This window comes from Fusarium fujikuroi, chromosome FFUJ_chr10, assembly GCF_900079805.1.
Source record: "Fusarium fujikuroi IMI 58289 draft genome, chromosome FFUJ_chr10".
Lineage (NCBI taxonomy): Eukaryota > Fungi > Ascomycota > Sordariomycetes > Hypocreales > Nectriaceae > Fusarium > Fusarium fujikuroi.
This window is the reverse complement of record NC_036631.1, coordinates 2,273,060-2,300,811: the sequence shown is the minus strand read 5'-3', so window position 1 is coordinate 2,300,811 and position 27,752 is coordinate 2,273,060. Positions and strand designations below refer to the sequence as shown.

The 27,752-nt window shown below is 48.7% G+C and overlaps 14 protein-coding genes; 5 read left to right on the top strand and 9 right to left on the bottom strand.

Moving 5' to 3' along the window:
- Positions 1–127: 127 nt before the first annotated feature.
- FFUJ_11102 (related to transcription activator protein acu-15) lies at positions 128–2,478 on the top strand (the record flags this gene model as incomplete). XM_023569961.1 has 5 exons in its annotated part: positions 128–339; positions 392–1,249; positions 1,302–1,924; positions 1,981–2,184; positions 2,237–2,478. 5 exons carry the CDS (start codon positions 128–130, stop codon positions 2,476–2,478), a joined length of 2,139 nt encoding a protein of 712 aa, XP_023437105.1.
- Positions 2,479–2,518: 40 nt separating this feature from the next.
- Positions 2,519–5,014, bottom strand: FFUJ_11101 (related to beta-glucosidase; the record flags this gene model as incomplete). The annotated part of the gene is made up of 1 exon (XM_023569960.1): positions 2,519–5,014. One exon carries the CDS (start codon positions 5,012–5,014, stop codon positions 2,519–2,521), a length of 2,496 nt encoding a protein of 831 aa, XP_023437104.1.
- Positions 5,015–5,616: 602 nt separating this feature from the next.
- FFUJ_11100 (related to hexose transporter protein) lies at positions 5,617–7,310 on the top strand (the record flags this gene model as incomplete). XM_023569959.1 has 4 exons in its annotated part: positions 5,617–5,872; positions 5,931–6,110; positions 6,166–6,272; positions 6,294–7,310. The coding sequence occupies 4 exons, from the start codon at positions 5,617–5,619 to the stop codon at positions 7,308–7,310; spliced, it is 1,560 nt and encodes a 519-aa protein (XP_023437103.1).
- Positions 7,311–7,901: 591 nt separating this feature from the next.
- FFUJ_11099 (uncharacterized protein) lies at positions 7,902–8,567 on the bottom strand (the record flags this gene model as incomplete). The annotated part of the gene is made up of 1 exon (XM_023569958.1): positions 7,902–8,567. One exon carries the CDS (start codon positions 8,565–8,567, stop codon positions 7,902–7,904), a length of 666 nt encoding a protein of 221 aa, XP_023437102.1.
- A 2,436-nt stretch (positions 8,568–11,003) lies between these two features.
- On the top strand, positions 11,004–11,786 carry FFUJ_11098 (related to aspergillopepsin II precursor; the record flags this gene model as incomplete). The annotated part of the gene is made up of 1 exon (XM_023569957.1): positions 11,004–11,786. The coding sequence occupies one exon, from the start codon at positions 11,004–11,006 to the stop codon at positions 11,784–11,786; it is 783 nt and encodes a 260-aa protein (XP_023437101.1).
- Positions 11,787–12,176: 390 nt separating this feature from the next.
- FFUJ_11097 (uncharacterized protein) lies at positions 12,177–13,432 on the bottom strand (the record flags this gene model as incomplete). XM_023569956.1 has 2 exons in its annotated part: positions 12,177–12,358; positions 12,403–13,432. 2 exons carry the CDS (start codon positions 13,430–13,432, stop codon positions 12,177–12,179), a joined length of 1,212 nt encoding a protein of 403 aa, XP_023437100.1.
- Positions 13,433–14,418: 986 nt separating this feature from the next.
- On the top strand, positions 14,419–16,018 carry FFUJ_11096 (uncharacterized protein; the record flags this gene model as incomplete). XM_023569955.1 has 2 exons in its annotated part: positions 14,419–15,085; positions 15,150–16,018. 2 exons carry the CDS (start codon positions 14,419–14,421, stop codon positions 16,016–16,018), a joined length of 1,536 nt encoding a protein of 511 aa, XP_023437099.1.
- A 409-nt stretch (positions 16,019–16,427) lies between these two features.
- Positions 16,428–16,894, bottom strand: FFUJ_11095 (uncharacterized protein; the record flags this gene model as incomplete). XM_023569954.1 has 2 exons in its annotated part: positions 16,428–16,574; positions 16,718–16,894. 2 exons carry the CDS (start codon positions 16,892–16,894, stop codon positions 16,428–16,430), a joined length of 324 nt encoding a protein of 107 aa, XP_023437098.1.
- A 2,107-nt stretch (positions 16,895–19,001) lies between these two features.
- FFUJ_11094 (uncharacterized protein) lies at positions 19,002–19,820 on the bottom strand (the record flags this gene model as incomplete). The annotated part of the gene is made up of 1 exon (XM_023569953.1): positions 19,002–19,820. The coding sequence occupies one exon, from the start codon at positions 19,818–19,820 to the stop codon at positions 19,002–19,004; it is 819 nt and encodes a 272-aa protein (XP_023437097.1).
- Positions 19,821–20,327: 507 nt separating this feature from the next.
- Positions 20,328–21,725, bottom strand: FFUJ_11093 (uncharacterized protein; the record flags this gene model as incomplete). Its single annotated transcript, XM_023569952.1, has 1 exon — positions 20,328–21,725. The coding sequence occupies one exon, from the start codon at positions 21,723–21,725 to the stop codon at positions 20,328–20,330; it is 1,398 nt and encodes a 465-aa protein (XP_023437096.1).
- A 232-nt stretch (positions 21,726–21,957) lies between these two features.
- On the bottom strand, positions 21,958–22,530 carry FFUJ_11092 (uncharacterized protein; the record flags this gene model as incomplete). The annotated part of the gene is made up of 1 exon (XM_023569950.1): positions 21,958–22,530. One exon carries the CDS (start codon positions 22,528–22,530, stop codon positions 21,958–21,960), a length of 573 nt encoding a protein of 190 aa, XP_023437095.1.
- A 531-nt stretch (positions 22,531–23,061) lies between these two features.
- FFUJ_11091 (uncharacterized protein) lies at positions 23,062–24,222 on the bottom strand (the record flags this gene model as incomplete). The annotated part of the gene is made up of 1 exon (XM_023569949.1): positions 23,062–24,222. One exon carries the CDS (start codon positions 24,220–24,222, stop codon positions 23,062–23,064), a length of 1,161 nt encoding a protein of 386 aa, XP_023437094.1.
- Positions 24,223–25,402: 1,180 nt separating this feature from the next.
- FFUJ_11090 (related to oxidoreductase) lies at positions 25,403–26,958 on the top strand (the record flags this gene model as incomplete). XM_023569948.1 has 4 exons in its annotated part: positions 25,403–25,646; positions 25,695–25,984; positions 26,059–26,629; positions 26,678–26,958. 4 exons carry the CDS (start codon positions 25,403–25,405, stop codon positions 26,956–26,958), a joined length of 1,386 nt encoding a protein of 461 aa, XP_023437093.1.
- Positions 26,959–27,186: 228 nt separating this feature from the next.
- Positions 27,187–27,675, bottom strand: FFUJ_11089 (uncharacterized protein; the record flags this gene model as incomplete). The annotated part of the gene is made up of 1 exon (XM_023569947.1): positions 27,187–27,675. One exon carries the CDS (start codon positions 27,673–27,675, stop codon positions 27,187–27,189), a length of 489 nt encoding a protein of 162 aa, XP_023437092.1.
- Positions 27,676–27,752: the final 77 nt, after the last annotated feature.

The window sequence follows — 27,752 nt, the reverse complement described above, 5'->3', positions numbered from 1 at the left end:
TAGTGTCGAACGGATATTTCCCGTTGCCCATCCCATTCCAACCGAAAAACACCGGGTACAGCCCGTGAAAAAGGGAGATCCTCCCCTCAGTCTCGGGTTTATCAATTCCCCCGCTCTTTTCTTCGCAATGGACATTCCGCAAGCACAGGAAGAGGAAATAGTAGTACGGCCGGCCAAGCGGAAAAGAGTCGCGTTGGCATGCGATACCTGTCGCGAACGGAAGATCAAGTGCGATGGGTCGAAGCCCTTGTGTAATCCCTGCAGAAAGAGGGGGGAACCGTCTGCACGATGCGTTTATACTGTCATTGCCGGAACGGCAAAACAGCTTAGTGAGCAAGAGTAAGTCCTTCATCTAACCGGGGCGCTGTTTCTTTGCTGATTGCTTTTCTAGGTACATTGCATCACTGCAGAAACAAGTACAGGACATGCAATTGGTGATCGACCAGCTCCGCCAAGATGCAGAACTCACCCCCAAAAGCCCCAGAGGCATACCAGGTACAATCCACGCCAAAACAAACGGCCCAAGCCCCGTGAGTACAATGGGCGCTACAACACTCACTCTGGACCGCCAGGAAGACGAGTTCTTTGGTCAATCCTCGGTCCACTCCCTTCTCCGAGAGGTTCCTCATCCCGACCGCCGTAGCAGCCGGTCAACGGCCCCGCCTCGGAATCGGGACCGGAGTTCCGCGACGTCATTTCTAACAGCCGAATTTGCGTTGCCACCAAGACAAGTAGCCGACAAATTTCTGAATCTGTACTTCGATAATGTGCACATCTTTTATCCTTGGACGCATTCTACTTGGTTCAGAAAACGGTATGAGTCCTTATGGACGCCAGGTGGATATCCAGGTGCGGATACGGGTCAGACCGGTGATATTGGCCTAGGCGGAGACCAGTGCTCCGAAACCTCGTTCTTTTGTGCTCTGAATGCCATGTTTGCTCTGGGGTGTGAGCTTTCGGACCTACCGGAGAAGGAATCGGCCTCGGCAATGTTCAGCTCAAGAATGAGAAGCTTGTTGCAGATGGATATCCTTGACAAAGGCGACCTGTCGCATGTGCAGGCGTTGCTCCTGGCGGGCGACTATGCACACTCGAGCGAGCACCCCATAAGGTGTTACAACACCGTCGGCCTGGCGTGTCGCATCGCTGTGGGGCTGGGTTTGCACACAGACAGGCATGCTGATCAGAGATCTGTCATGGAGAATGAAGTGCGTCGAAGGGTTTGGTACGGATGCTTGCACCTGGAGATGTTAGTCATATTCGATGAGTTAACTACTGGCTACTGGCTAACAATATCTTAGGGCAGTCTGCATGACTCTAGGGAGACCACCGGTTCTGCAAGTAACAGACGGCGTTCCCGTTCCTGCTGCAGTCGACGATGAGTTCATCTGTCCTGATAACACCTCATGCGTCCAACCAGAGGGAAAAGCATCACAAAACCTTTTCGTAGTCGAGAACATCCGACTAGCTAAGATTCTCGGCAAGATCCTCTCTTCGATATACTGGCCAAGTCCATCCTCAGATTTCAGCGCCCTTGTCCGTCTGGATGGTCTGCTCGAAGATTTCAAAGGTTCTCTGGTCAGCGATCTAAGATGGTGGGATGTCGACGCAGCGAGGCAGCAAGGAGCCAGAGGCCACATCTTGAAGCGGCAGACAAATGTGCTTCACGCCAGATTCCTTCATCTCAGAATCTTGTTGTACAGACCTAGTTTCAGTTCATTCTGCGCGGCAGCAAGGCGACCACGACAACGCCGGGGTGCGGGCTCCGGCCTAGACGAGGCCGGCATCGAAGCCAACACTCTGCAGGGTGCCTTCCAGGCTCAGTGCGCCACTACGTGTGTTCAGGTTGCCTACGAACTATCGGCATCCCTGCGGGCCGCGTGGGAAGTGGAAGCGACAGGAGCATGGTGGTTCAGATTCTTTTGTATGGCAATTCTCCACCGTTATTGCAACTGCACTGCTGACATGTCACTCTTCTAGACCTCATGACATGCGGAGGCATAATCATCCTCGCCGAGTGTGCCCAAGCCGGAGGAAGCACGCACTTCAACCAGCAGCAGCTCGACGCCACTTGGGAGAACACTACAGTACTTCTTCGGGATATTGGCAGGGAAAATGCCCGCGCCAGGGGATACTTGGACCATCTGCAACTTTTGAAAGACCAAGCACGGTCTGCTCACTTCTGTAAGTAAAGCTACATTTCAACCACCAGGATCCTATCACTAATGCCTATCAGCCATGCGCAACTCTGTGGTTCCGTCCCGGGCATCATCTCCCAGACCGCCGGTCAGCCCTGCGGGTGAGAACTGCGATGGACTTATACCTCAAGGGACAGAGGGACAGACAGAACCTATTGATTTCATGGCGTCATTGTTTAATGATAGTTGGGACTGGAGCCTTGACGGTGGTATGCCAACTTATGGCGGTCTCGGATTTGGAGACGAGTTCATATTTCCTCTGCCTGGTGGACTAGCTTAACTATTGTAACCACTAACCGTATAATGCAAACTTGACTGCTTCACAGGCCTGTCCAGTATTGCGTCTCCATATTCTTGATGCTAACGGTTTGGAGTGTTTCCGCTGAACTGAAGCAAACGTGAAGAAGGAACTCGCCTTGGGGTATCTTCCACTTGTCCACATCAGCATCAAAGTAGCTGAAAGCGTACTTGTCCAGATTAAACGTAACCTGCTCTGTTTGTCCAGCTGGGATAAACACCTTGCAGTACGATCTGAGATCCTTGACCGGCCGTGAATTGCCGTCACATGGTGGAGGAGTCACATACAATTGAACCACTTGCTTACCATCCCTTGTCCCCGTGTTTTTCACTTCCAGCACAAGTGAAGTCTCCGTTGTGTCCGGACTACCGAGGTTGGAGTTCGCACTAACCGGCCCAGCCAACTCAAACGTCGTGTAAGAAAGCCCTTCTCCAAAATGAAACTGAGGCTCTGGGGCATCCTCATCATCGAAGAAGCGGTATCCAACCTTGAGACGCTCCTCGTAATTAAGCTCGAGATTATCATCGCATGGAAAATTTGGATACGCTGGGTTGTCCTCATTCCGCTTCGGCCATGACATAGGCAATCGGCCCGATGGATTCACATGTCCAAGCAGAACGCGGGCGATGGCGTGGCCACACTCTTGACCTGCGAACCAAGCTTGGAGGAAGCACGGAACTTGATCGATGAAGGGAGACACTGTGATGGGAGATCCTGAGAGATTGACAATAACTGCGCGGGGATTGCTTGCTACCACTGCGTCGATCAGTTCGTACTGATCAGACGTCAAGTCCATCGTATCGCGATCATAACCCTCAGACTCAAGCTCATTCGTCGTTCCAACAAATACAACCGCCACGTCAGAAGATGCAGCGATCTCTGCAGCGTCTTGAATAGCGCCTGGAATATCAACGTGCTCCATAAAGCGAAGGCTAGCGCCCTGAAACATGGTTCCCCCAATCTTGGAGAGAACCTCAGGATCAGTCGCCCAAGAGTGCAGCTCGATCTTGTACTCCTTACCAGCTTCCATACTGAGGGTGAAGCGTCGCTCAATCTTGGCCTTGTAGAAGTAGAAGGACTCGGGAAGAAGGACCGGCTCCTGTGGACGATGGAAGACCTTGTCGCCATTGACAAACACATCTGCCTTGCCGGTGGTGATGACCGAGAATACATGGCCCCCGCTTGTCGTTGGGCGTAGAGTAAAAGACATACTAGTGCAGTACTCCTTGCTTAGATACGCAGGCCAAGCCTCCTTGATCATATACTCAGGCAACACGATCGTCTGCTCATGAGCGACGTTCTCACCAACTGCCGAGCTGTTAAACCAGCGCAGTTGAACAGGTGAAATGATCTCTGGCTGAGCGTGGGGTAGGGCACCAAAAACCGGAACTCCCGGTGCATGACGGCAGTCAACGCCTTGAGCCTTTAGACCCTCAAGGGGTGAGATGATGTGCTGAGCCAAGACCTTGGCGCTGCCTCCACCGCCGATACTGGGATGAAGAGCATGGTGACCTATAACGGCAACTGAAGCCTTTGAGGGGAGCGGTAAGATGTTGTCGTCGTTCTTGAGGAGAACCATTCCATCTGCTGCGATGGAGGTGATGAACTCAAGACGCTCTGGGTCTACTACCGAACGCTCTGGCTTCTCAACTGGATCTTCAAAGCGACCAGTCTTCTGCGCAAGTTCGAGAACCCTACTGACACTCTTGTTGAGAGTCTCTAATGTCACAGTACCAGCTTCGATGTCCTTCAGAAGCTTCTCGCCACGCCATCTCGTCGGGCCTGGCATTTCAAGATCCAGACCAGAGTTGAGGGCTTGAGCAGTTGAGTATGTTCCCATCCAATCTGAAACCACAAGACCTGAGAATCCCCATTCTTTACGCAGCACTTCTTCTAGTAGCCAGTGGCTCTCGGCGCAGTACTCTCTGTTGAGGCGGTTGTACGAGGTCATGAAACACCAGGGATCTGAATCGCGCATCACCAGCTGGAAGGGAAGCATATAAATCTCCCGCAAAGTCTGAGGATCGATATTAGACGTCATCTTGGTCCGTGACTTTTCAGATTCATTGGCGACGAAATGCTTCGGCGTGGCTGCTATGCCCTCACTCTGGCAGCCACGAACAAAAGCCGATGCCAAAGTCCCAATGAGGTACGGATCCTCAGAGTAGGTCTCGTAGTTTCTCCCGCCGAGCGGAGATCTGATGATGTTCATAGTTGGCGCGAGAAGAACATTGGCAGATTTTGTCTTGGTCTCTTTCGCGATCTCTTTGCCAAGTCGGTATGCGAGACCTTGGTCGAAAGTTGCGCCGATGGCGGTTGAGCAGGGAAAACAAGCTGCTGTGATACCGCTCACGTAGCTCTCTCCACGAGCGCCATTGGGACCATCGGACATTTTGATTTGGGGAACGAAGACATCGTCTCGTTTGATGGATGGTGTGCGCCACCAGTCAACGGCTGCCAAAAGACTCACTTTCTCTTTCACTGTGAGCTTGGAGACGATATTTTCGGTGGGTGCCATGATGGGAATATGTCGGTTAGGTAATGACTGTATGACTGTAATTGGTCTGGTACACCTTGGATGATAAAAAAGAATAACCTTAGTTAGGTAGTGCACTTCAGGTTCGGTGGTAGCGCAGGTTGTATGAGAGTAGGGGGAGGCAACAAAACTTAGTCACTCTATCCAAAATGACAAAAAGGCTTTGACAAACTGAGGGTAATATGGCAAAGGCTTAGTAGGTCTTAGAGGAGTTTGATTTCGCACCTTGGTGTACGGTCTGAAGTTGTCCTGCTCCCCGCAAGGAGAAATACCGCATGGGAAATATCCGTTGCACGAGTCATGTAATACCGGGCATGGCTCGAAATCTCGTATATCGCTAAACATGCGTCTCCCGGCCTGTGGAGATGACTCCATGTCATATTACCTCGCCCCGTGGGGTCGTTGAGTCAGGCAGACTTTTCTCAGGGATCCCCGCACTGCAATGCTACTCCAGGGGCATGAGGGCCCCATACTGTTACAACGGTGAGTACATTAAAGGTCATCATGTCGCATAATGGCGTGCGAGCATTTCGACTACAGCTCTTACAACACTTTTGGTCTGTGTGACTTGTTCAGATCTCAAAATGGGCAAGAATAGTCTTGAAGGCAAAACGGACGTCGCTATGGCTGAAGATGCAAGCCATGTCGTTGACGAGCAGATCCTTGATCTCGACAAGAGAATCCAGGAACTCGTCGCGATCGCGCCTCCATTCTACCAGAACAAAAACCTTCTCCGGCTGTATCTTCTCATCATCCCAACTTGCTTGGCAGCTGCTATCACTCTGGGATTCGATGCGAGTATGATGTCTGGTCTTCAAGCTGTGCCTTCTTGGGATAACTGTAAGTGCTCTCCTGCTCCAGGTCTGGTCTTGTGATTGTTACTGACAAGACCTTCTAGACTTTGGTCAACCTCGTGGTGCGCTCCTTGGTATCATGTCTGCAATCCTCCCTCTCGGATGTGTTGTTGCGACGCCCTTTATCAGCTTGGTCGGTGATCGTTGGGGACGACGTATGGGCATCTTTGTCGGCGCTGTAATCATGATCATCGGTGCTGCCATACAAGGTGCTTCTGTCCACTGTAAGTATTCCTTCCCGCCATCACTGTCTGGCAAATCTGAGCCATGTCTGTCTAGTCGCCATGTTTCTCATCTCCCGCTTCATCATCGGTTTCGGCCTCGTCTTCGCAAACGCCTACGCCCCCATGCTCATCGGCGAACTCGCCCACCCGAAAGAACGACAAGTCATCACATCCCTATATCAGACCTCTTGGTACATCGGTGCCATCCTCGCTGCTTGGGTGACCTTTGGAACCTTTAGCATCAAGAGCGAATGGGCGTGGAGAATCCCGTCTCTTCTACAGGCTGCCCCTGCTCTGCTTCCCATCTCATGCGTCTTTCTTCTTCCCGAGTCCCCTCGATGGCTCATCGCCAACGGTCGCAGTGAAGAAGCAAAGGCTGTGCTGGTTAAGTGGCATGCCAATGGGAACGAGGACGATGAACTTGTCCAGCTCGAGTTTATCCAGATGCGAAATGTCATTGAAGCCGAGGTGAGCAACGAGACCGGTTGGAAGGACCTTTTGACATCGCCTGGTAATCGAAAGCGAGTCTTTATTCTGGTCTGTCTCGGCTGCTTCAGTCAGTGGTCGGGCAATGGCCTCGTTTCTTACTACCTTGTTCGTGTGCTCGAAACTGTTGGTGTCACCAACCCTCGGGAGCGTAACATTCTCAACGGCTGCCTCATGATCTTCAACTGGCTCACCTCGGTGGCATCGGCTTTACTTACTGCTTACATGAAGCGCCGAACCCAGTTCCTCATCTCTGTTGGCGGCATGCTCGCCATCTTCGCATCTCAGACTCTTTGCGTCGGCCTCTTCAACGAAGATCACAACACCGCCGCAGGAAAAGCCGTCATCGCTATGCTCTTCCTCTTCTACTTCTTCTACAACTTGGCCTTCAACGCGCTCCTCTACTCCTATCCTGTAGAGATCTTTCCGTATCCCATTCGTGCCAAGGGTTTCTCGCTCCTCATGTTCTTCGGAAAGGCGAGTAACTTTATCAACACCATGGTCAACCCCATCGGTCTTCAGGCACTGGCGTGGAAATTTTACTTTGTTTACGTGGCGTGGCTTGCTATTGAGCTTGCTGTGGTTTGGAAGTTCTTTGTCGAGACAAAGGGCCCGAGTCTTGAAGCTATTGCTGCTGTTTTCGACGGTCATGCCACGGCGGTTGAGCATGAGTCGCAAGACTTGAAGAAGCAGAAGAAGTTGGAGGAAGATTGATTCATGGTCTGTTATGTATCCAGCTCGCGTAAGACGGGGCCATTGGTTGTTAGAGGTAGCCAACAATTAATCGGTTTAGACGTGTCTATTCGTGCCATAACTTCATAGCAAGACGCTTTCACCTTGTACAGTTTTTTCTGTTGTTTCATTACCTAAATATCAGTGATGTACTTAAGAGCTGCTTTCTAGTCATATAAAGTCATAAATGCCTAGCTCATTCTTCTGTTTCACTGCCCAGAGCGAGATTTGACAAGGGCACAACGTGATATGTTCCTGGAACGTGACTTTTCCTGTGTACATATGGCAACATAAATAGGATCCACTGTTTAAACTTTCCATAAGCAGGTTTATAAGTACAGTATACCCAAGCTCACAAATTCTGTTTAATTCTCAACACATACGGACTCGATGGCTGGTCACAATTTGACACACAATGCGGAGCAATCTAGCATTGTTCAGATAAGTTCATTGCGATAACAATTAGGTTGCAAAAGAGTGTAATGCTTCAAGAGATAATCAAGAGGAAGCAACAATGTAAAGGAATCGACAAAGAGGATAACAGGAGCAACATGCGGGATTAAAATTCCATGCCTAATCACAGATGCAGCGGCGACGGCCAAATAGCGACCGGCGTCCATGCCCATGAACAGAACAGTTGGCGTCGAAAGACCTTCCAGTGACAGACGACCGAGAGGCAAGGTTAGTCTCAAGCTGCTCAATCTTGATAGTCATAGCATTCATCTTGTCAAGAAGTCCGCTGTCTTTTCCCTCTCCAGCGGACATCTTCCTGCCATGCCCACTGTATGTTGAACTGAATACTATTAGATCGCCTGTCTTCTCATTTCGGGGTGATACATACCCGGCGGTGGTGTAAGAAGCGGTACTACCCTTCCAGCTTGATGGGCTGGAGTGAGGAGACGCATCGCTCTCATCGTCGTCGATGTTCTGATTGAAGGAACATCGTCGTGAAGAGCAATTGTACCATGCACTTGGCACAGGTCCATTGCCTTCGTTTCGTCGGCTGCGATGACCGCATCGGCATCGAGGGTTGGTAGAGGAAATGCCCACCATGTCATCCCAGGTGATGAACTGACGCTTGTGGTCGGCTTGACAATAGTAGTAGGGACGACCAGCGGTAGCGCTACGCTTCGCAGGATCAACTCTGCTGCGTTTAGGTGTGTTGGGGCAAAGAGGGCAGTCTGGGGGTTGACTGAGAGGGAATTGGTGAGTGTGTTGGGAAGGGTAGTAGGCTTCCATTGTATTGTATGGAGTTAGTTTTGACAAGGGCTGAATGATTGTAGATTGGGAGGCAGAATGTATTTTGATTCAAGTTTGAAGAGGGCGTGATGGCTCTGTTAAGTATTCAGGAAGAGGGTGCTAGCTGTCGATACTGGACGTGGCAATAGGCATAATTCGGGTCTGCAGCGGTCATTAACAATCCTTTTTTTTGACTGTCAAAGCAGCATCCTTTCAGGTGGTCACCTTGGCAGGCCGCGAGGCTGATTTCATCCATCATATCATGAAGAAGCGCATGGGACACGCATGTTGCAGTTAGCAGATGTGCACGTCTCATTCTCTGCCATACAGCGCCATCGGATCGAAAGTCTTCGAAAGTATTTTCAGAAACTATCTATTGTTGACTTAATTCCCGAATGAAAATCGATTTGCTAGTTTTTCTCGCCTGCTATAACTTCAACTTGTCAAATGTCAAGTCTACATCTTGGCCCTCATCTTCAACTCGCTACTGCTGGCTTCGCCTCGTCGAGCACCCACGCCAAGCGTCTCAGGTTTACCGAAGACAGTCACACCGCGTCGTCACTTTCCAAGCCTCGAAAGAAATCCTCAATCCCGATTTGAGGATCCCGTTGCCTCAACTGAAGGTGGGATCAAACTGCAGCCGTCGGCAATTACATCATCCACTGAGAGGCTCGTCAGAACCGCCAAACGAAACTCAAATGATATGTTTTCGTTTCCAATTACGAATCCTTATTTTCAGCTTTCGGTGCGGCTGAATATTTGTCTGCATATGTGTTACTTGTTATGAGTCGGGCGGTAAACGGTTGGCTCTCAATCGTCGACCAAAGTTCAGCCGATGAAGTTGACCAATTGACAGTATCTTGATGACTCTGTTGGCCGCGACCGTTGAATCGAGCGTTTAGAATCAGTAATAAGCTTAAAATACACGACAGATGACGTTTTATCGAATCCAAAATGATGGTTCACATTGGGCAACAGGTCCGTGGCTTAAACCTGCATATGCGACCTCAAATTGGATAGCAAACCCACCCCGACTTTACCATAGATGCCAGAACTTAATTTCGCCTGTCAATTGAGGGTGCTTTCTCTCGCGACGTTCATGTTTTGCATTGCTTGTCTCTTCCGTTTACTTCGCACATGTCTTTGTATTACATCGTCAAGGCTGGGTTTCAACTCAGCCAGAACTATCACAAAGCCTCCTGTCCATTGGCAATCCGAAATCATAAACTTTTCTGCAACGTAATGTCTCAATAGTTGATTCTGTTCAATTATAACTACTGCAGTTCTCTACGAGCGACTGCTACAGAGCCAGCCACGGGACAACGGGTAGAGGTTGGAGACTTTCGACATAACAGTACATCCCGATCATTCCTCCGACCATCCGAGGGGACAACTGACTGCCTCGATCATGTCAGCGCAAGAGGGAATTGTCTGAGCCGTGGCAAGTTATCGTGGTAAATAGCGCAACACCAACGCATAGACCCATGTGATAAGGGCTCTTTAGCATCGACAAAAGTTCATGAGTTATACCCAGTTGTAATAAATGGGTTGCTGCACATCATTGCCGTGTTTGTAGGGGACAGTTATTGTGAAGCAGTTGCACGGCATCTTTATGCCGAATTTAGCGCCGATCGCGACTGATAACAGAATAGCATGGATATTCATGCATGGCACTGTCGTGTCAAGATCAGAGATCATCAGGGTCTGTTCATCCTCAAAACCTAAGTTAAATGCCTAATTATCCTCTTTGCCACTGTAGATGATCTTTACAAGTGTTGAAGTTCTATATATAACGTAATTACTTCCTACGTTGTAGCTGTCGGAGATTGAACCCCTGTCATTTTATACGGCACATCATGCCAACTCCCGCAGACCAGCTGTAAGAGATGCCGCTTTACATCCGGGCTCGGCGCACTTACCAGATCAAGCTTGATTACAATCAGGTCCTAGACTCAACTCACCCCCAATCATCTCACACGAAGCCGCGGACATGCCCACATTCGGAAACCAGGCTGCATCAGTGATAGCGGTATTATAAAAGGTCCCTTTCAGATAGGCAAGTGGTATAAACCCCGATAGACATGACTGCCGGGGCTAATGGTGAAATGTCCAGAAAAGGGAGGAGGTTTTGCGGAACTGCAGCTATAGAGATGTGATAGAATATTCCGCACTCACGATACACATTAGTAGTTGTGGACTTTGCAGCTGATTATACGGAAGTACGGCATCGAGGATATCTGAAGTTATGGACCTACGCTTTGAGGAATAGTCGATTTGGACTAATGGGATAGATAGTAGAGCACATAGAAAATACTATACACGCAAAATCTATATAAGTCTAAGGAAATGCCAAGAGAAAAGAATATCCAGAAGCATCAGAAACAATCAAGCTCATCTCATCTCTTCAAGTCCAGCACTCTCAACTCAACCTTCATCATGAAGTTCACTCTCTTCCTCGCTGCCGCCAGTCTTGCCCTCGCTGCTCCTGGCACCAAGCTCACTCCCCGTGACACCTCCCCAGTCGTCCCTCGCTCTGCCCGCCGAGCCAAGTACAGCTCTCACCCCAACCAGAGACTCGTCTCTCTCTCTGACGCTCGCACCAAGAACGACCAGTACTCTGGCAACTGGGCTGGCGCTGTCCAAATCGGCAGCGGCTACAACAAAGTCCAGGGCACGATCACCGTCCCTGAGGTCAGCGGTGCCGACGGCGCTGCTGCTTCTGCCTGGGTTGGTATCGACGGCGATACCTGCCAGACTGCTATCCTTCAGACTGGTATCTCCTTCTATGCCGATGGATCTTTCGATGCTTGGTATGAGTGGATTCCCGACTATGCCTACAGCTTCAACAACTTTGACGTCTCTGTCGGCGACCAGATCCGCATGACTGTTGATGCTTCCTCCAAGACCAAGGGTGTTGCTACCCTTGAGAACTTGACCACCAACCAGAAGGTCACTCACAGTTTCACCAACACTCCTTCTACTCTCTGCGAGACCAACGCTGAGTGGATTGTTGAGGCTTTCCAGGAGGGTGGTAGCCAGGTTGACCTTGCCGACTTTGGCACTGTTACTTTCACCAACGCTGTTGTCTCTGGAACCAGGGGTACTTCTGGTCCTTCTGGTGCTCAGATCATTGATATCTCTCCTGATCAGGGCCAGACTGTCCAGGCTGTTGGATCTATCACCAGCAACTCTGTTACTGTCAAGTATGTCGGTAACTAGAGAGCTCAAAGGGCTCTAGCTTGACTGTTGACTGGATATGACTCGGACGAGTTGCATGAGATAAGATGAGGAGAGTTTGGTACATATTATGGAAGTGAAAGAGACGAAGAGAGGTTGTTTTGAGTCGGTACTTCAAAGTATATATAAATTGAAAGTTGTACATGTCTGAACATGACCTGATCCCTTCGCTGTATGCTAAAGTGAGATTCCATGGATACCCGCAATAATAAGTATGTAATTGAAACCACTAGATAAGTTCTTATTCTACAGCTATCAGAGCCATGAGAAGAAGCCAGAGCCACACTGCATGCAGTACAACGAAGAACGCAGTACGTTCATATCCTATGTAGACTCTACTCCGAGTGCACATGTCATTGTTAGCTCTACTCCTCATGGAGACTCAGTACTATTATCTAGATACCTGCGATGAACCTCAATTATACTTAACTGTTCAGGCGTTTGTACCGGCTCAGAGTTGTATGTCAAGCTTCCTAGGATATCACCCTGACTGACCCAAGCGGTGTCTACAAGTGCATTGTTGGCGACGCTAAGCTCGTTTGATTCGTGATATGCTACTATACGTCAGTATCTGATAAGAGAGAGTACCAAGTCATACCTTTCGGTGAAGGCTCATGCTGGCCGCCACTGCTGCTTGGGAACCATGCAAGAATAGCCTTAGCAACAGACGCAGCCGTAGCAGCAGCAAAGTTCTGCCATGTCTTATTCTTGTGGCTATCTGCATAGTCGCATATGCCCTTGACAACAATACAGGGAAACTCTTCTCCTATTCCAGCGCCTTCCATCTCAAATGCAACAACGTTATATTTAGCGGCGATTCGATCACGGTCTAAGCCACTTTTCATAACAGTATTGCCCGAACCTAGTCGACCGATGAAGATCTCAGGGGCAAAGTCAGCACCTATGGGGAGATCCTCTCTATGCTCTCTTGGGATCAATTTATCCGGCTCGCATCCAATCTCAACACATGAAGATTGGAAAGCTGATCTGCAAAAGAAGTCGGGGTCTTCAGCACATGCACGGCATAAGTCTTTGTGTTTGTGCGAATATTCGGGCGGGTAAATAGCGTCGTTCTTTGCCCCGGGATAATGATATTCGGCTCGACGCATTTGTTCCTTTGCCTCTTGCTGTAATTCCTTCAGATAGATTGCAGCCGCCATTTTCAACCGTTTCTCCATGAACTCTGTATCCAGTACTGCCAGCAATGGTCGTACATCTGCGTTAGGTCTTCCAGTACCATCGTCAAACATGTTATCATATCCGACAATCTGCTTGCTCACTACTACGTCTCCTAGATATGCATTTTTGTCGCCTATGCGTGGCAAGCCACCGCAGATGCCAACAAGGAGAATCAGTTGCAGACCAGTGTAGCTTGCCCTCAAGTTGACTGCTGCGTAAGTCGCGCTATTTGTACCCATTCCGGACATGATCGTCAAGACGACATTGTGTTTTCCGATGCGTCCAGTGATGTAGAAATTCGTGTCTGACTTCACTCGGCCATATGGATCACCCGCCTCGTCCCAAAATTCGTCGAAAAGTAACGACACTGCATCCGCCTCACGAGATAGAGCGCACATGATTGCTACTCTAAATTCATCGCGGTGCTTGGGAGGTTGTGTTGAAATCATATTACTGGTGATGATATGTTGTGACTTAACTTGATTGCTGCAGAAAAAGACCTCACGGAGAAATTATGAGGGGTTTTGAACTGATCCGGGTTTATCACGTGTACTTCTAAGATATCCATCTGCTCGTAGCTCTATCATTGGACTGAAAGTGGTTTTGTTGCGCCGTGAGATGACTTAAAATAGACTTGAGACCAATGATGGACGCAGGGACAGGCCCTGACTGGATAACCTAAGCGCCGTCCCATAAGTACGGCCCGTGCCGCAGTTGTCGGCGTCTAGCAACGTCCCGTGTCATAATTGTACGCAATGGAAGGTTTATTCGCTTGAAGCATTATAGTGAAGGAGGAAAGGTCAAGAAGAAGTATGTATATTAATGCTAATATGATTCTCCCGAAGTAGAGTGTGCATTGTTCGGACGGAAAGCATTGTAAATCACAATCCATGGTGTCTAGAGCACAAGTCGAAACGTCGCTCAAGGCTAATTTGTGTCAAGTAATGCAGGATGTATAGAAACTCAAAAACAATCAGTTAAGAAATGTCATTTGGCATCTATCGCTGGCGTACTGACATTATAAAAGTAAGTAACGCATATCTCATGGTTAGAGCCTTAGGGCACCAAATTAACATTGTATGCACGTGCGTTTGCCTGCGTTTCTTAACAGATCCTAGATAGACTATGCTGAGACTCTCCATGACTGCCAGGCTGGTCCGTCTTGTCATCGATGCATCTGATATTGTGCATAATAATGCCATATTACTTGACAGAACGAAGCAATTGAAAGCCCGTCCCCATTAAGCTTAGGGTAAGCTGACGGAGGTTTCGCCCGTCTAGTCTAAGCCTAGCGGCTGTGCCGTCATCACCCAATCAGACAAGTTGTAATTGAACGACAGCGGGCTGATTCTAGTTGATCGTAAGGCTGTATCAATTGAAGACAAAATAATATCGCACCTCCTCACCCTCGCATCTTATTTATATCAAAGTCAACATGCGACTCATCAATACCACGACACTCGAGGTCGAAGAATTCTTTGATGTCTCCATTCCAGAATATGCTATCTTATCACATACATGGGGCGACGGTGAAGTCTCACTGCAAGACTGGGCTGATCGCAAGAACCGTCGCTTCAAGCCCGGGTTCCAGAAGATCGTCTGGGCCTGTACTCAAGCTGCTAAGGACCAGCTAAATCACGTATGGGTGGATACCAACTGCATCGATAAGAGCAGCTCTGCAGAGTTGTCTGAGGCTATTAATTCCATGTTCAGATGGTACCGACGATCTGCTGTCTGTTATGTATACTTGGAGGATGTCCCTGCCATGACCTTGGACGAATGCACCAAGCCAGATAGTGCATTTAGGAATGCAAGATGGTTCACAAGAGGCTGGACCCTCCAGGAATTGATCGCTCCGCCGAATGTCAGTTTCTTCTCCAGCAACTGGACCATGATAGCCACAAAGTCCGAGCTGGCACCTTGTATCACTGAGATCACAGGCATTCCTTGGTCATGTCTGCTCAAGGGCAGGCTGTCCAAAGCACATCCACTACGGAGATACAGCGTTGCACAGAGAATGGCCTGGGCTTCACGTCGTTCAACAACACGTATTGAGGATCAGGCCTACTCTCTCCTCGGACTGTTCGACATCTCCATGCCTTGTATATGGAGAAGGTTTTGAAGCTTTCACTAGACTACTTGGAGAAATCATTCATAAATACGCAGATCATAGCTTTTTTGCGTCCCGACTGCAATATGTCGATTTTCTCCCTCGCTCACCTTGGGAGTTCTCCGACTCTCAGTCCGTGGTTGTTAGTAGCTCGCCGCAGCTGCAGAGGCATTATACACCAGAGGATCACTCGTACTCATTTCATCTGACCAACACTGGACTGCAGATCACTCTGCCCATTGTGCCTACCTTGGTTCCTAATTTCGTATTTGGCGTGCTTGATTGCTGGGACATTGAGACCACGAGTACAACGACAACGCGACATGTATCACGGATATGGATACCACTCCTTAGGAAGGGAACTGGCGAGTCGCAGCGGTATCTACGATTGATCTGGCCTCAAACATTTTTCCCGGTGAAGATGGCTCGGAAGGACAGCATAATGTTTCAGGAAGAGGAGGAACTTCTCCCCAGAGACGATCATGCATCAGCTGATTCAGAAGAACCGTCCGATCACGTGGATACAGTGTCGACAGCGATGCAAAGAAGTATTTTGGTAAAGAAACCATATGCGACTATCCTCTCAGTCTCTACATGGCAACCGCGTGAAGCAGGGAGTCCGTTTCTCCTCTGCTTTCCCCGAGGAACAGCAGATTATCGTCTATACGGCATCTTCCCCAGCGATGAGTCTGATACCGCGTGGGCATCCGAGACACCGCCTGTACTGCCACTGATAATGCCACGCCGTATTCACAGAGGTAGCCACCAGGTGCCCGATATCGAGCTGTTTGGAAGAGCCGAAACGGACATTTACGCTGCAGTGGTTGTGTTCAAGAAGAAAAGATCAAAACCTCCAAGATTCGTTGCTATTTTCCTGTCCAATATTGCGCAGCGGGATAAAAAAAGGGATGGTTTTCGAGCCTAGAGGCAAGGTAATCCCGAACTGGTCACCAACTGGAGACGCGGATTTGGAAGCCGTTGATTTCTCTACCTTTCCCGATGCAGACTTTGATGGCAACACATTGGTTATGGTACAGAAGATAGCTAGTAACCCTAGAACAATAGCTGCAGGTCGCGAGCTTCGTTTTTTAGGACTCACCCAGATCATCTTTGATAGAGAGAAAATGATGGAAGAGTTACGATTACAACGAGATAGGAACAAGATATCGCGGGGAATTTTGCAGCATTATGGTCGAGATTCGTCAGACGAAGATGCTGACAATTGATCTGGGGCTCCATATTTGCATTCGAGATAATGAACAATAAATTTATGTGCTATGTACAGTTGAAGTATAAGTGAATGTAATATATATCCCCATCCGATACCGACACATTTAGCAGATCTTCTGGTAATCGCCAATCAACGGGCAGACCGTGACAGTCTTGCAGACTGGGTTGGGGTAGCCTGGGTAGTACCCGGGACAGAACTCGGCAGTAAAGCGGGTGTCCATGTACTCCGACCAAGTGGCAGCGGGGAAGCACTACAAAGGGTCTCATTAGCACTTGTTTCAGTAGAACGGTCAAGCTGTCATATCAAGCCCCTCGTGTAGATAGAAATGATAGAGCTTGAATGAAACACGCTTGGTGCGCTGAGTCGTAGTGGACTCGGGTTAAGGTAACTCACATAATCCTGTCCATCGACGTTGACATTGCTGCCTGCGATGTATGGACAGTAGCCGTCGATTTTTGTTTGGCCAGCGGCGTTGGCACAAGCGCAAGCTTTAACCTGTCTTCCAGCCTTGGCTGCTGGTGCGGCAAAGACAGCCGGAAGAGCGAGAAGGATGGTAAGGAAGGTCTTCATTCTGAGGGCTGATGGTGCGAACAATGACAATGCAAAACAGATTTCTGTGTTGGCAACCAGCGAAGAGTGGTTTGTACAAACGGCAAGACTACTATTTTATACTGTTGTGGATCATGGCTTGCCAGGTTTGGATGTTGCATTCAAATGCTCATCGTAAGCATTACAAACATTTGAATATACTGATTTGGAGATTTATCCGAGGATACGTTGTACATCAGATTTAACATTGCCTGATAACATGACAAGTTCCTTGCACGAGAACCTCCTCTGGTTACACTGCACCTCATATCAAGCAAGAATAGTCCGCGATGTATGAAGTCCGAGAACGGACATTACACGCGTTCCCTAACATAAACAACCAAGTAGGTAGGTCATTACCACCGGCCCGTCGTTGACACCAACCGCACCAATCGTCACTCGCGGAGCACTCCTTAATGGTTGCTGGATATAGGACGACGCGGGGTTATGCATATTTATCCTGGGCAGCCTCGGCCTGATACTACGTTGGAGTCGTAACACAAATTGGCTGAAAAGAGTAGGTAGGATTCATGGATGGCCTAAAATGGATTTTTTCTCTATGCGGGGGATATGAATCGTCGATTTTCTATGTGCGGCCGTATAGTCAGTCGGGAATATCGACTAGTATATGGCTACATGATCTGATTATCGAAGTAGGAGACTTGGCACCAATGGAGCTACTCATGACTTTGTCAAAGGCTATCTAACGTGTTGCCTTGATGGCCGCACCAACTCCTTCACCTCAACCCTGGGCCGTTCTTTTAGGTCTTTCCAAGAGCCTCCTCTGCCGTCCTTGTCTTCAGAAAACCAAGGTTACCCAATGGCTGTCCACTTGCGACAAGCAAAATCAGTGACAGAGCTGAGCATAGAAAACACAGAGCTTCCCACGCCTAATCCCTGCGACAGTTAGAAGATGACGGAGTATCGCGCGGCAAAAACCTGGCCTGTAATCTACTGTCCAATCATGACGAGTATGGCTACCATAGTACGGCGTTTGTTCTTGGCATTGAAGAGCTCAGACCATTGACCCTTGCGATCCTTAGAGTAGACATGTCAAATATCCTGAATTTCGAATCCGATGTCTTCTTCGGACTTGTCCTTTCGGATTCTGCGAAGGTACTTGGTAGCTTCGTCTCCACAATCTTTAGCCAAGAGCCTACTATGGTTAATGCTGCATATACTCTTCAATGGGGAGCACGCGAACCAGCGGGGTCAGCGACCCAGAACCATGTAGCGAGTAGAAAGACCGGTACGAGTAATTGCAAGGCCACGGGAATGTGCCATGCAGTGCTGGTCTTCATCGAACTAGTGCCGCAGGTAACAAGCGACGCCACTAGAGAGCCAAGAAGAATAATGAGCTGAACTAGAGAGGTGATCAGGCCCCATAGTGCCTCTGGGGCGGTCTCTGTTTGGTAGATGGGCACGACAACGATGGTCATGCCTGTCATGGCGAAGAGATGAAGCGTCCGATGGTGGAGCTGAACAGCTGTGGTTGCGGTCGTTTGAAGAACACCATTTTCAATGGTTAGCAGGAGAGTAACTGAGGCGAGGAGGAAGTACTTACACAAAGTGGCAATAACCAGACCAATAATGGCAATCTTTTTACCCCATCGTTCGGCGATCACACCGTAGATTACCTTACCAAGGCCTTCCCAATGAATGGTACAACTCGCTTCAGATAAGGGAAAGTACGCTAAGATAAGCAGGGGCCGGATGATCTGGGCCGATGATTCCCCGACATTGAATATCTCGTTTAACAGTCAGTTGAACGAGCATTGTGCGCCGTTAGCGTCCCAGTCTGCGGGGTCAAGACTAGGGTAGGACAACAGTAGGCCACGAACCGAAGCTCAAGGAGGCAATCTAATTTATATAGACTATTACTTGTGTAATGATCTTTGATATATTTCTAATTATATGCTGTAGAGTGGAACTAAACACTATGAAAGACACTAAGGCGAGTAAAAGTCTTGCTAATTCCGAAAAATCTGCTGGATCACCCCTCGCTATTCATGTCATGAAACAAACCCGTTCTGTTTGGTGTTGAGCCCGAATCTAATAATTACTTCAACATAAAATTTCGCTCGCCTTACTACTTGCTCTTTATCTGGCCGACAAGATCTGATAATTGCAGACTCACAGCTTCTGGTAGCTCGACAATGGAGAAGTGAGATTCTCCATCAAACCTGGCGAAGCTGAACCAATCAGAGTGTTTCCGAGCAAACTCCTCGTGTTCTGAAAGATAAGGCCCCTCTCTGGGATGGCTGAAGACATGTCGAACTAAAGGAGGGTCTTCAATAGCCCCAAGCCGCTCCATCGGTGAGCCCCAGCGCTCATAATTCTTTTCCACCAGCCAGCAGAAATAAGCCCAGCTCTCAAATCCGTCGGTGTCTAGGTCATTTTCACAATGATCTAGAACATTCTTGTTGGAGGTGTTGTTGAGCCATTTCTTGATGAGGGGCGCTTGACCCTGCTGCCAAGTCTCCTTGTTTTGTATCATCTGCAGGTTCTTAATGAATTCTGCAGGGGGCCGAGTGAGGATGAAATCGGTCAACAGCACAGCCGGGACTCTTTGCTTCCCCAGACGCGCAGCCATCTCCATAGCGCACCAACCTCCCTGGAAGTGAGAGATGGGGATGAATGCTTGGACCTGGAGGGAGTCTAGAAGTGCGATCGTATCGTTTGCTTGGTCCTCCACGCTCCATTTGCCGGTGGATTCGCTGTTGGCGCCGTGACTTCTCCATAGAATTCTGATGACGCGGTACTTGCTCACCAAGAAGGGGAGGATGTATTGATAGCCGCGGTGGTCCTGACCCAAGCCAGGTAGACAGACTATTGTTGGATTAGACGTGACCATGCCGCGGTCCTCGAAGGACAGTTCGACGCCATTTATGGTCCGTGTATAAAGCATCGGAAACTTGGGGATCTGAGAAGCGGTAGGAATATGATAAGTTGTGAAAATGTTGGTGTTTAGATCGTTCCTCTGAGGGTACGTTGAATTCCAGAGGCTGACGCATACGACATAACCAATAGGGCGAGGGCCGAAAAGTTCCAGTTAATGTTTCGGTTAATGAGACTCTAAGCTACTGCCAATCTAGCACGATGTTACCAAATACCCCTACCTGCTGCACTTCGCTCAAAATCTCCCTTTTCAAAACATCGCCGCATTGCAGTCCCGGCTAAGGTCTCAGCCGTTGCGGGTAAATTCCGACAAAATGTGGGTTCTTCCCGCGGGAACGGTAAGGGCTTTGATGTCTCTTGGATGCCATTGGTCCATGTTCCATGTTTTGTTGAGTTTTGACGGTATGTAATGGCTTTGTCATTCCCCACAAAAGTGTCAGCTAAAGTAGTCGGAGTTTAACCACAGGTCCACAGCCATGAGACGGCGTTTTAGGCGAGAAGGACATGGACTTCAGCCTCATATATCTGGCGGAAGGAATCCTTTATACAATCCCACGATGTCGTCTGCTTTTCCATGCGCCGCGATATCTAGCGCAGTTTGACCTTGCATATCTTCTGCCATGAGATCTAATCCTTGACCCACCAAGAACTGAAATCTTGCTACCCTTCTAAATGACCGTTCTTGGCCAGCAACGGCATGAAGCAGAGACTCTCCTTTAACATTGATAACCGACCATTCCACTCCCATCGCATCAAAGAATGCCCAGATCTTCGGCTCAGTTCCCTCCACAATCTGCTCTTCTAGTTCCTTGTTGACCTTCCATCTATCACCGCCCCACTTCTTAGACAAGTTATGCCTCTCTTCATCCATCTTTGCCCAGCTGAGATCAACCTTAAAGCTGCTCGCACGGAAGTAGCCGAATGCAGGCGTTTCCCCAGCTTTATTTCGCGCATTGATGTTTGCTCCTTTCGAGAGCAGTAAGTCAATTGTATTCTTGACGAAGCCCTGCCAAACTGCATCACCATAATGGTCTGCAACGAGAAGAAATGGTCTTCTGAAGAGTATGTGAAGCGGTGTATCGTCATTGGCATCTCTGGCTGTGACGTCGACACCCGCAGAGATCAAAAGCTTAACCTCATCCCCTGGGTTTCCTGGCTTTTGGCAATCTATCGCATATTGAAGTGGGGTTCTACCATGCTTGTCGAACTGATATTGGAGCTCTGGTTCTAAACCGATTATATGCTGAACGAGGTCGATTCCGCAATCATCGACAGATACAAGATGCAGGATATTCCGACCAGAATCGTCCCTGGAACGCAGATCGGCGCCTCTGTCGATCAGTATCCGTGCAGCTACAGCATCCCCAACACCCAAGGCAGTTTGTAGCAATGAAATGCCCTCCCCATCTTGAAGATTGACATTGAGCAGTGGGTGCCGAAGAATCAAGTCGAGGTACACATTCCGCTTCCCGCAAGTCGTATTGAGGTTCGAGCCTCTTCTTTCCAAAACTCGATGAGCGATTGTAGTCTGAGGGTAGTGAGAATTTGGATCAGCGCCGTGTCTGACTAGTAGCTCAGCGATACGTCGGCAATCTAGGCGGCTCGTCATTGCAAGATCAAGAGGATACAGCTCATGGCACGAACTGGGGTCTTGCCTATCCGGCTTTATATGTCGCCCATCCACTGAGCGCCAGGCTGGTGTCTCTTTTCCGATTCTTCGAGCGTTTGGATCAGCACCAGAGGATAGCATTAACTCTACAGTGTCGACATCTCGGGCCAGGATCGCATTGGTGAGGCATGATTGATTAATGACAACCATATCGTCTATCGGCTTGTCCAACGTGTCTAAGGGCATTATCCAGTATTTATCGATGATACACAAATCTATTGAACACCAATTGAGGAACTGTGACATATTTGAAGCTTGCCATGCCTGGCCTAATCTTATTCACACCTACCAAATTGGGTCATGGTCAATCTGACTACAGTGGTCGGACCATCTCACTAGGCAGGCAGAAACCCACCAAAGAGATTATTTGCATGTGAATATTCACAAAAGCTGTCATTTCGTACGAGGTGTGACAAACTTTACATAATGTCGGTTATAAAATCCTCATGAGGCTTCTTTTGAGCCACCATTATGATGGTCAACCGTCTAAATACTTCGATATCTCATGAGCACTTTGCTCCGGACTGACGTCTTTCGTGTAGATAATATGCTTTGCCAACGTCTTGTTGCTTGGGTGATTCAAGAAGTGTCGATTGTAGCTCAACTCATGGCCTCTCCGCTCCTCCATGATCCTCAAAGCCTCATCCACGTCTTCGCACGGAACAACGAGGAAGACCCCTTTATATGGGGAAATAAGCTCCGCAACACGATCCAGTTCCTCCTTGTTCTCAAGAATGGAATGGCCCGCCCCAAAGTCGAGTATTTTGCCATAAAACCTATCCCCAGGCTTCAACGCATTTTGCAAGATGTCCACGACAGCTCTGTATTCAAAGTACTTCCAGTACTTCAGCAGAGCCTCGACACCATCTTGTTCGTAGATTTTATCGGCATGGGCGTCATCGTAGTCGAACGGTGCATATAGCTCTTTGCGGTGTCGATCGAGGCTGAAAATCTCTTTGTTGAGTTTCTCTGACAGGATTTTTCCAATAGTTGTTTTTCCAGCGCCTTCAGGGCCGATTAGAACGATTGTGGGGCAACGGATGTCTGGCATGGCTTTGTGATCAAAAAGCAATCGAAGAATACGTCTTGCGCAACTTCATGAACTTGATAATACATAATCGCACACTTGCTTTTGGAGATGCAAACAATAGAGAGTCCATAGTGACGTGTCTCGGATAAGACGGCTATAACCAGCAAGAGTGATTCTGTCGGGAAATCTACGGGTTAGATCCGATTGACTGTGCGTATCTCAGCATGAGTTTCCTTATCTGCTGTACTGCATAAAGGTCCAATATAAATTGGCCTTATCTCAACAAATTTAACTTGACCGGATTAAGGTCTCTTAAACCTCGTTTATCTGCTTACTTCGGTGCAAAGTAGCTGGTTATTACATATTTATCTTCCGACTAAAACTGATGTGGTGCTCTTCCCAAAGACTAATCCACGGCTTCCATTATCGGCTCGGTTCGGTTCGATCGATTCGCATAAACTCCATAGCATGCATGGTTATAGCTTTAGATGGCACTCTTTTGGAAGTCCTGCCTGATCAAGATATTCATACACTAAATGTTGTTATAGTTCATCATACAAAGTAGACGGGTAAATCAGACTCGACCCTTGTATACACCGGTAACACTTCGCCAAGGTTCTCAAAAACATTATCGAAAGTATTATCTTGGCACTCTGTGATGATGACAGGTCGACGAATTCTTATAATTCGAGAACTGTTAGAGGCTGCAGTATCAGCGGTCTTATCAAATGTCATTGTTACTGCTGACAACGAAACTTCCAGGACAAAGTCGTGCGAAATCCTGAGGGTGCTGTTCGAGGCTTCTTCGCACGCGCATGACTTATGGCGTTTTGGAATCATCTTCGCGATCGGGCCATACTCGAAACTCAGCGTTGAAGTCGTCTCTTGATCACTCTGGAAGACCTTCCATTCGTTGCGAGGCCGTCCCTTTGCTATTGTGTGAGAGACGCTTTGCCTTTGCCTGCTAGACTCGCTCTCGTCTTGGTCCGCGTGTCGCTCACAAATACCTAGTGGGGCCTCTACGCGCTCTTCAAGCCTCCACTCCACTCCCATTGCTTCCCATGCGTAGATCTCACCTCCTTGTCCGTGCCTACTTTTCGAGAGAGAAAAGTCTACCTGAGTTTTCTTGTTCAGTCTGATAATTTGTTCCGACGACAAACGCGCGTTTAGCGGGGTTCCTGGAATTGCTAGAGAAATGACACGAAGAATTTCGGGTCGGTATAGTAAACGTTTCACTTCGAGCCTGTGTTTCCAGACAACGGGCTCTCCAGTGGCTAGAATGAGCTCTGCAGTCAGTTCGTACGTCAGGTCCAACAGAGGTGTGGTCACCGAAGGAGGCGTGTCGTTGTCAAGCCGCGCAGTGAACATGAAGGGATATTTTCCATTGGCTGACAGGATTTCGCTTTGAACGAACGTCCACCTTTGAAGCTGAACATAATCGTGAGCACAGTCAGGGCAGTTGGAACGAAGGGGTTTCTTGTAGTGGCGATGGAGGCGCAACGTTAGGTGGAATATCTTGATGTCTAAATCTTTCCTCGTGTCGAGTATGGCTTCCCCTATGAGTGGTGTACCAGGGGAAAGCTCGCTGCTCTCTAGAATCAAGGGTACCGGTGTCTGTAGCTTCCATTGCATGTTGACAGTCAAACGGTCTGAGGCCAGCTTGCGTAGGCTTTTCGACGGGAGCAGCTTCGAGACATACTCGAGTGAGACCATTCTCAAGTCAACTTTCTGCAGTTAGACTCTGTGTAAGCGGTGGAACACAGATCCCACGAGATAGATATTCGAATGATCAGCTGTAATCCTTGTAATGATATTAATCCTTCGACTATTCGCGGTCTGCTGTACTGCAAAGTTAGTATGCGGCGCATCATGCATATTTAACATTTTATCAGCCTACTCTTTACAGGAACTCCAAGTTCTATGGATCTTTTATGCTCGACACCCCGACTTCCCGGGAGTAGCGAATAAATCTGGAAGTTGTGTCGGCGACAAGGCCTATGACGTAGTCTTCGGTTATTTTTAAGAGGCCTAATAGTTTCTGGCGCACTGGTTTCGGTACCTAGGTAATGTTCTGCGATAGATAAGGACTACACGGTCGCATCACGTAGCGCGAGATGATGTTCGAACAGATTATGATCAGAATACGCAGGCCGCGGACCTAGAAATGAGTTTCTTGATAGAAGGAGATCAGATTGAGGGGCTGAACAGGCCGAAGCCGCGAGCTAGCATCAGTCACCCTCGTGCCCGATCTAGCCCAGGTAGGCAACTAGCGGCAGTAGTAGGTCAAATCAGAACAAGTCTTGCAAAATGTTGCCAGCATTTAAGTTGCTGCCCCATAGAGGTGTCCATTATCTATGCGAGCTATTAGCAGCAACTTGCAATGGTTTTTTCTTTTCTTTCTTTTCTTTTATGTCTAGAAGATGCCACTTCAAAACTAGGATTGGCTAAGCCATCCAGATGATGCCGAATGCTCTCTCTGGGCCAAGCTGAGCTAACCCGCAGTTACTACGAAGTACATATATATCTAGATACTTCTGCCTGAAAGAGGGAAGAAAGTTAATGTCTTATTTTGACCGAGTGGCTTGAGTCTATCCTACGGGATGTTGAAATAGTCGACCAAATGAATGAATGAACTTCAAAGTATAATTCTAACTAAGAACAGGGCAAAAAGGCGGGCTTCAGAAGTAGAACCGCTGTTAGTGAAGATAAGCTCCACATCGGCTCTCCACTCCGTAGTGTGCTGGGAAGCGAATCCAGTCCAAGTGGGTTCGCCTGAGATCCCCCGACCTCGCATTGAACTGTTTGCTCTCTCATACTTCAAGAAGGCTGTGTGAGTGGTACTGCTGAACTAAGATTCTAGATCTCTCTGTACAAACCCAAGGAAGCTTTAAACATGTCGTCAAGACCATTCCCTCCACCCAACGGGATGAGCTCCTTTTGGCGCTCTTCCCCAGGATCGCTTGACAATCACCGATCAACGAAAGATTTACCCTCGCAATGCGACATTCTCATCATTGGAGCAGGATACTCTGGTGCTTCACTCGTGACGCATATGCTAGCGCACCCTGAGTCAAAGGACAAGTCAATCGTCGTCCTGGAAGCTCGGCAACTATGCTCTGGCGCGACAGGACGAAACGGTTGGTTCATCGTTCGCCCGCATCGATACCCGTACTGACGCTATGTAGGAGGGCATATCAAGCCTGATGTGTACAACTTGTGCTCAAAAATGGCTTCCAAGCACGGTATCAACGCGGGAGCTGAGATTGCGGAGTTCGAGCTCGCCAATGTCGATGCTGTTAAGAATTATGTGCTTGCCAATAAGGTGGACTGCGATTTAATGATCACGAATGCTGTTGATGTGCAGCTATCGGCAGATCACAACGCGGCGCTTAAGGCTGGATATGATAAGTTTGTCAATGCTGGTGTGAGCGCGACAAAGAGCGCATTCTATGTCGATGGCAAGTATGCCGAAACAGTAAGCGTCTTCTACCATGCTCTTCTATACGCTACTTCTCCGCTTTACATACAGAATTCTAACTTTTGAGGTAGGTCTCAGGCGTGAAAGGCGCAAAGGGTGCTTTCAAGTATACCACCGGTCATCTCTGGCCTTACAAGCTGATTCACCACATGTTCGCCGACGCTCTGAAACACAAGAATTTCAACCTTCAAACCAACACTCCTGCTACATCGATTTCTGCTTCCCCAGAAGCTGACGGAAGTTGGAGTATCATAACAACTCGTGGCGCCATCAAGGCCCGTAAAGTCATTGTCGCCACTAACGCTTACACCGCCGCGCTTCTCCCCGAGTATCGCGACAAGATCATTCCCTACCGTGCCATCTGCAGCCGGATCGTTGCTCCCAATCCGCCGCTTTTGGCAGACTCTTATGCAATTCGATTTAGTCCCACGGACTTTGACTATCTTATCCCTCGGCCAGACGGCAGCATTATCGTTGGTGGCGCTAGATCGGCCTACTTCAGATATACAGAGGATTGGTACGGCAGCGTGGATGACACGAAGGTCATCGAAAGAGCGAAGGATTACTTTGAAGGGTATATGCAGCGACACTTCCATGGTTGGGAGAACAGCGGTGCACACACAGATCGAGTCTGGACTGGAAGTGAGTGTCCATGCTTATCTTGAACTCCTTTGGTCTTATGCTAACCAGATATCTTCCCTGCAGTCATGGGCTATTCAGCCGACGGACTTCCCCGCATCGGCCGTGTGCCCGGACGAGAAAACATGTTCATCATGGGCGGTTTCACCGGCCACGGAATGCCGCAAGTCTTCCTGACCGCCAAGGGAATCAGTCGGATGGTCCTGGAAGATCTAGCGTTTTCCGAGACCGGAATTCCTAGACTTTTCGAGGAGTCGGAATCGAGGTTAACGAGTGATGAGAATTTTTTGAAGGAGATGATGGATGCGCAGCCAAGCCTCGCTAAGATGTAGTTGCTGATAGCGTTGACGAGACTACAATACTCGTAGCAAGGTAATAAGCGGAGACTAATCGTACTACGGATTCATCTTATCTCTTCACACTGTGTAGGTGGAGAATCATGATGGTTTTACAATTCCGTATCTATTGTCTCCATTTACTTGCTGACTTGGGCTTAGTGGCCTCAGTATTTCCCGTTGGGGTTTTCCTTTCCGCGGGATGCAAGGTTGCCAACTAATTTATCACTGACGAACCTCGCGGCTGTCTAGTTCAGGCCTCAAGACGTTGTTACCCATCTCATACGGCGGTACTGCAGTGACGGGCGCACGTTCCGTAGTCTGCTCCATCTCAGATCTTGCTCCTCCACCCACTGGCTTGGGCCCGTTGGCTACTCTCTTCTTCCGCTGGCGGAGGAATAACATGGCTGCAGCTATAATAATCCCCAACCCTGCAAGGGGGAGAACCACGGCGAGAACAATCTTAGCATCTTTTGAAATACCAGAGATCGAGTCTCTTTCGTCATCCACGGCTGCTGTTGTCGATGAAGTTTCCTCAGCCTGCAGCGGTCCGACGATGTATGTCGTTGGTGTTTTATCGCAACCCCAGGACGTAATCTTAGCGTGGTCGTCGGCCGCAGTTTGATAAATAAAGTAGACACACCGTGATGAGGCTCCGTACGTGCTGGAAGTAGTGGTCAATCTCGGATATCGACTCAGTAGCAATCTTACCATTTCATGATGGGATAATAAGGGCAGAGTGAGGCAGCAGTGCCTCCACAGTCGGGAGCTGCAGCATCCTCACATGTAGC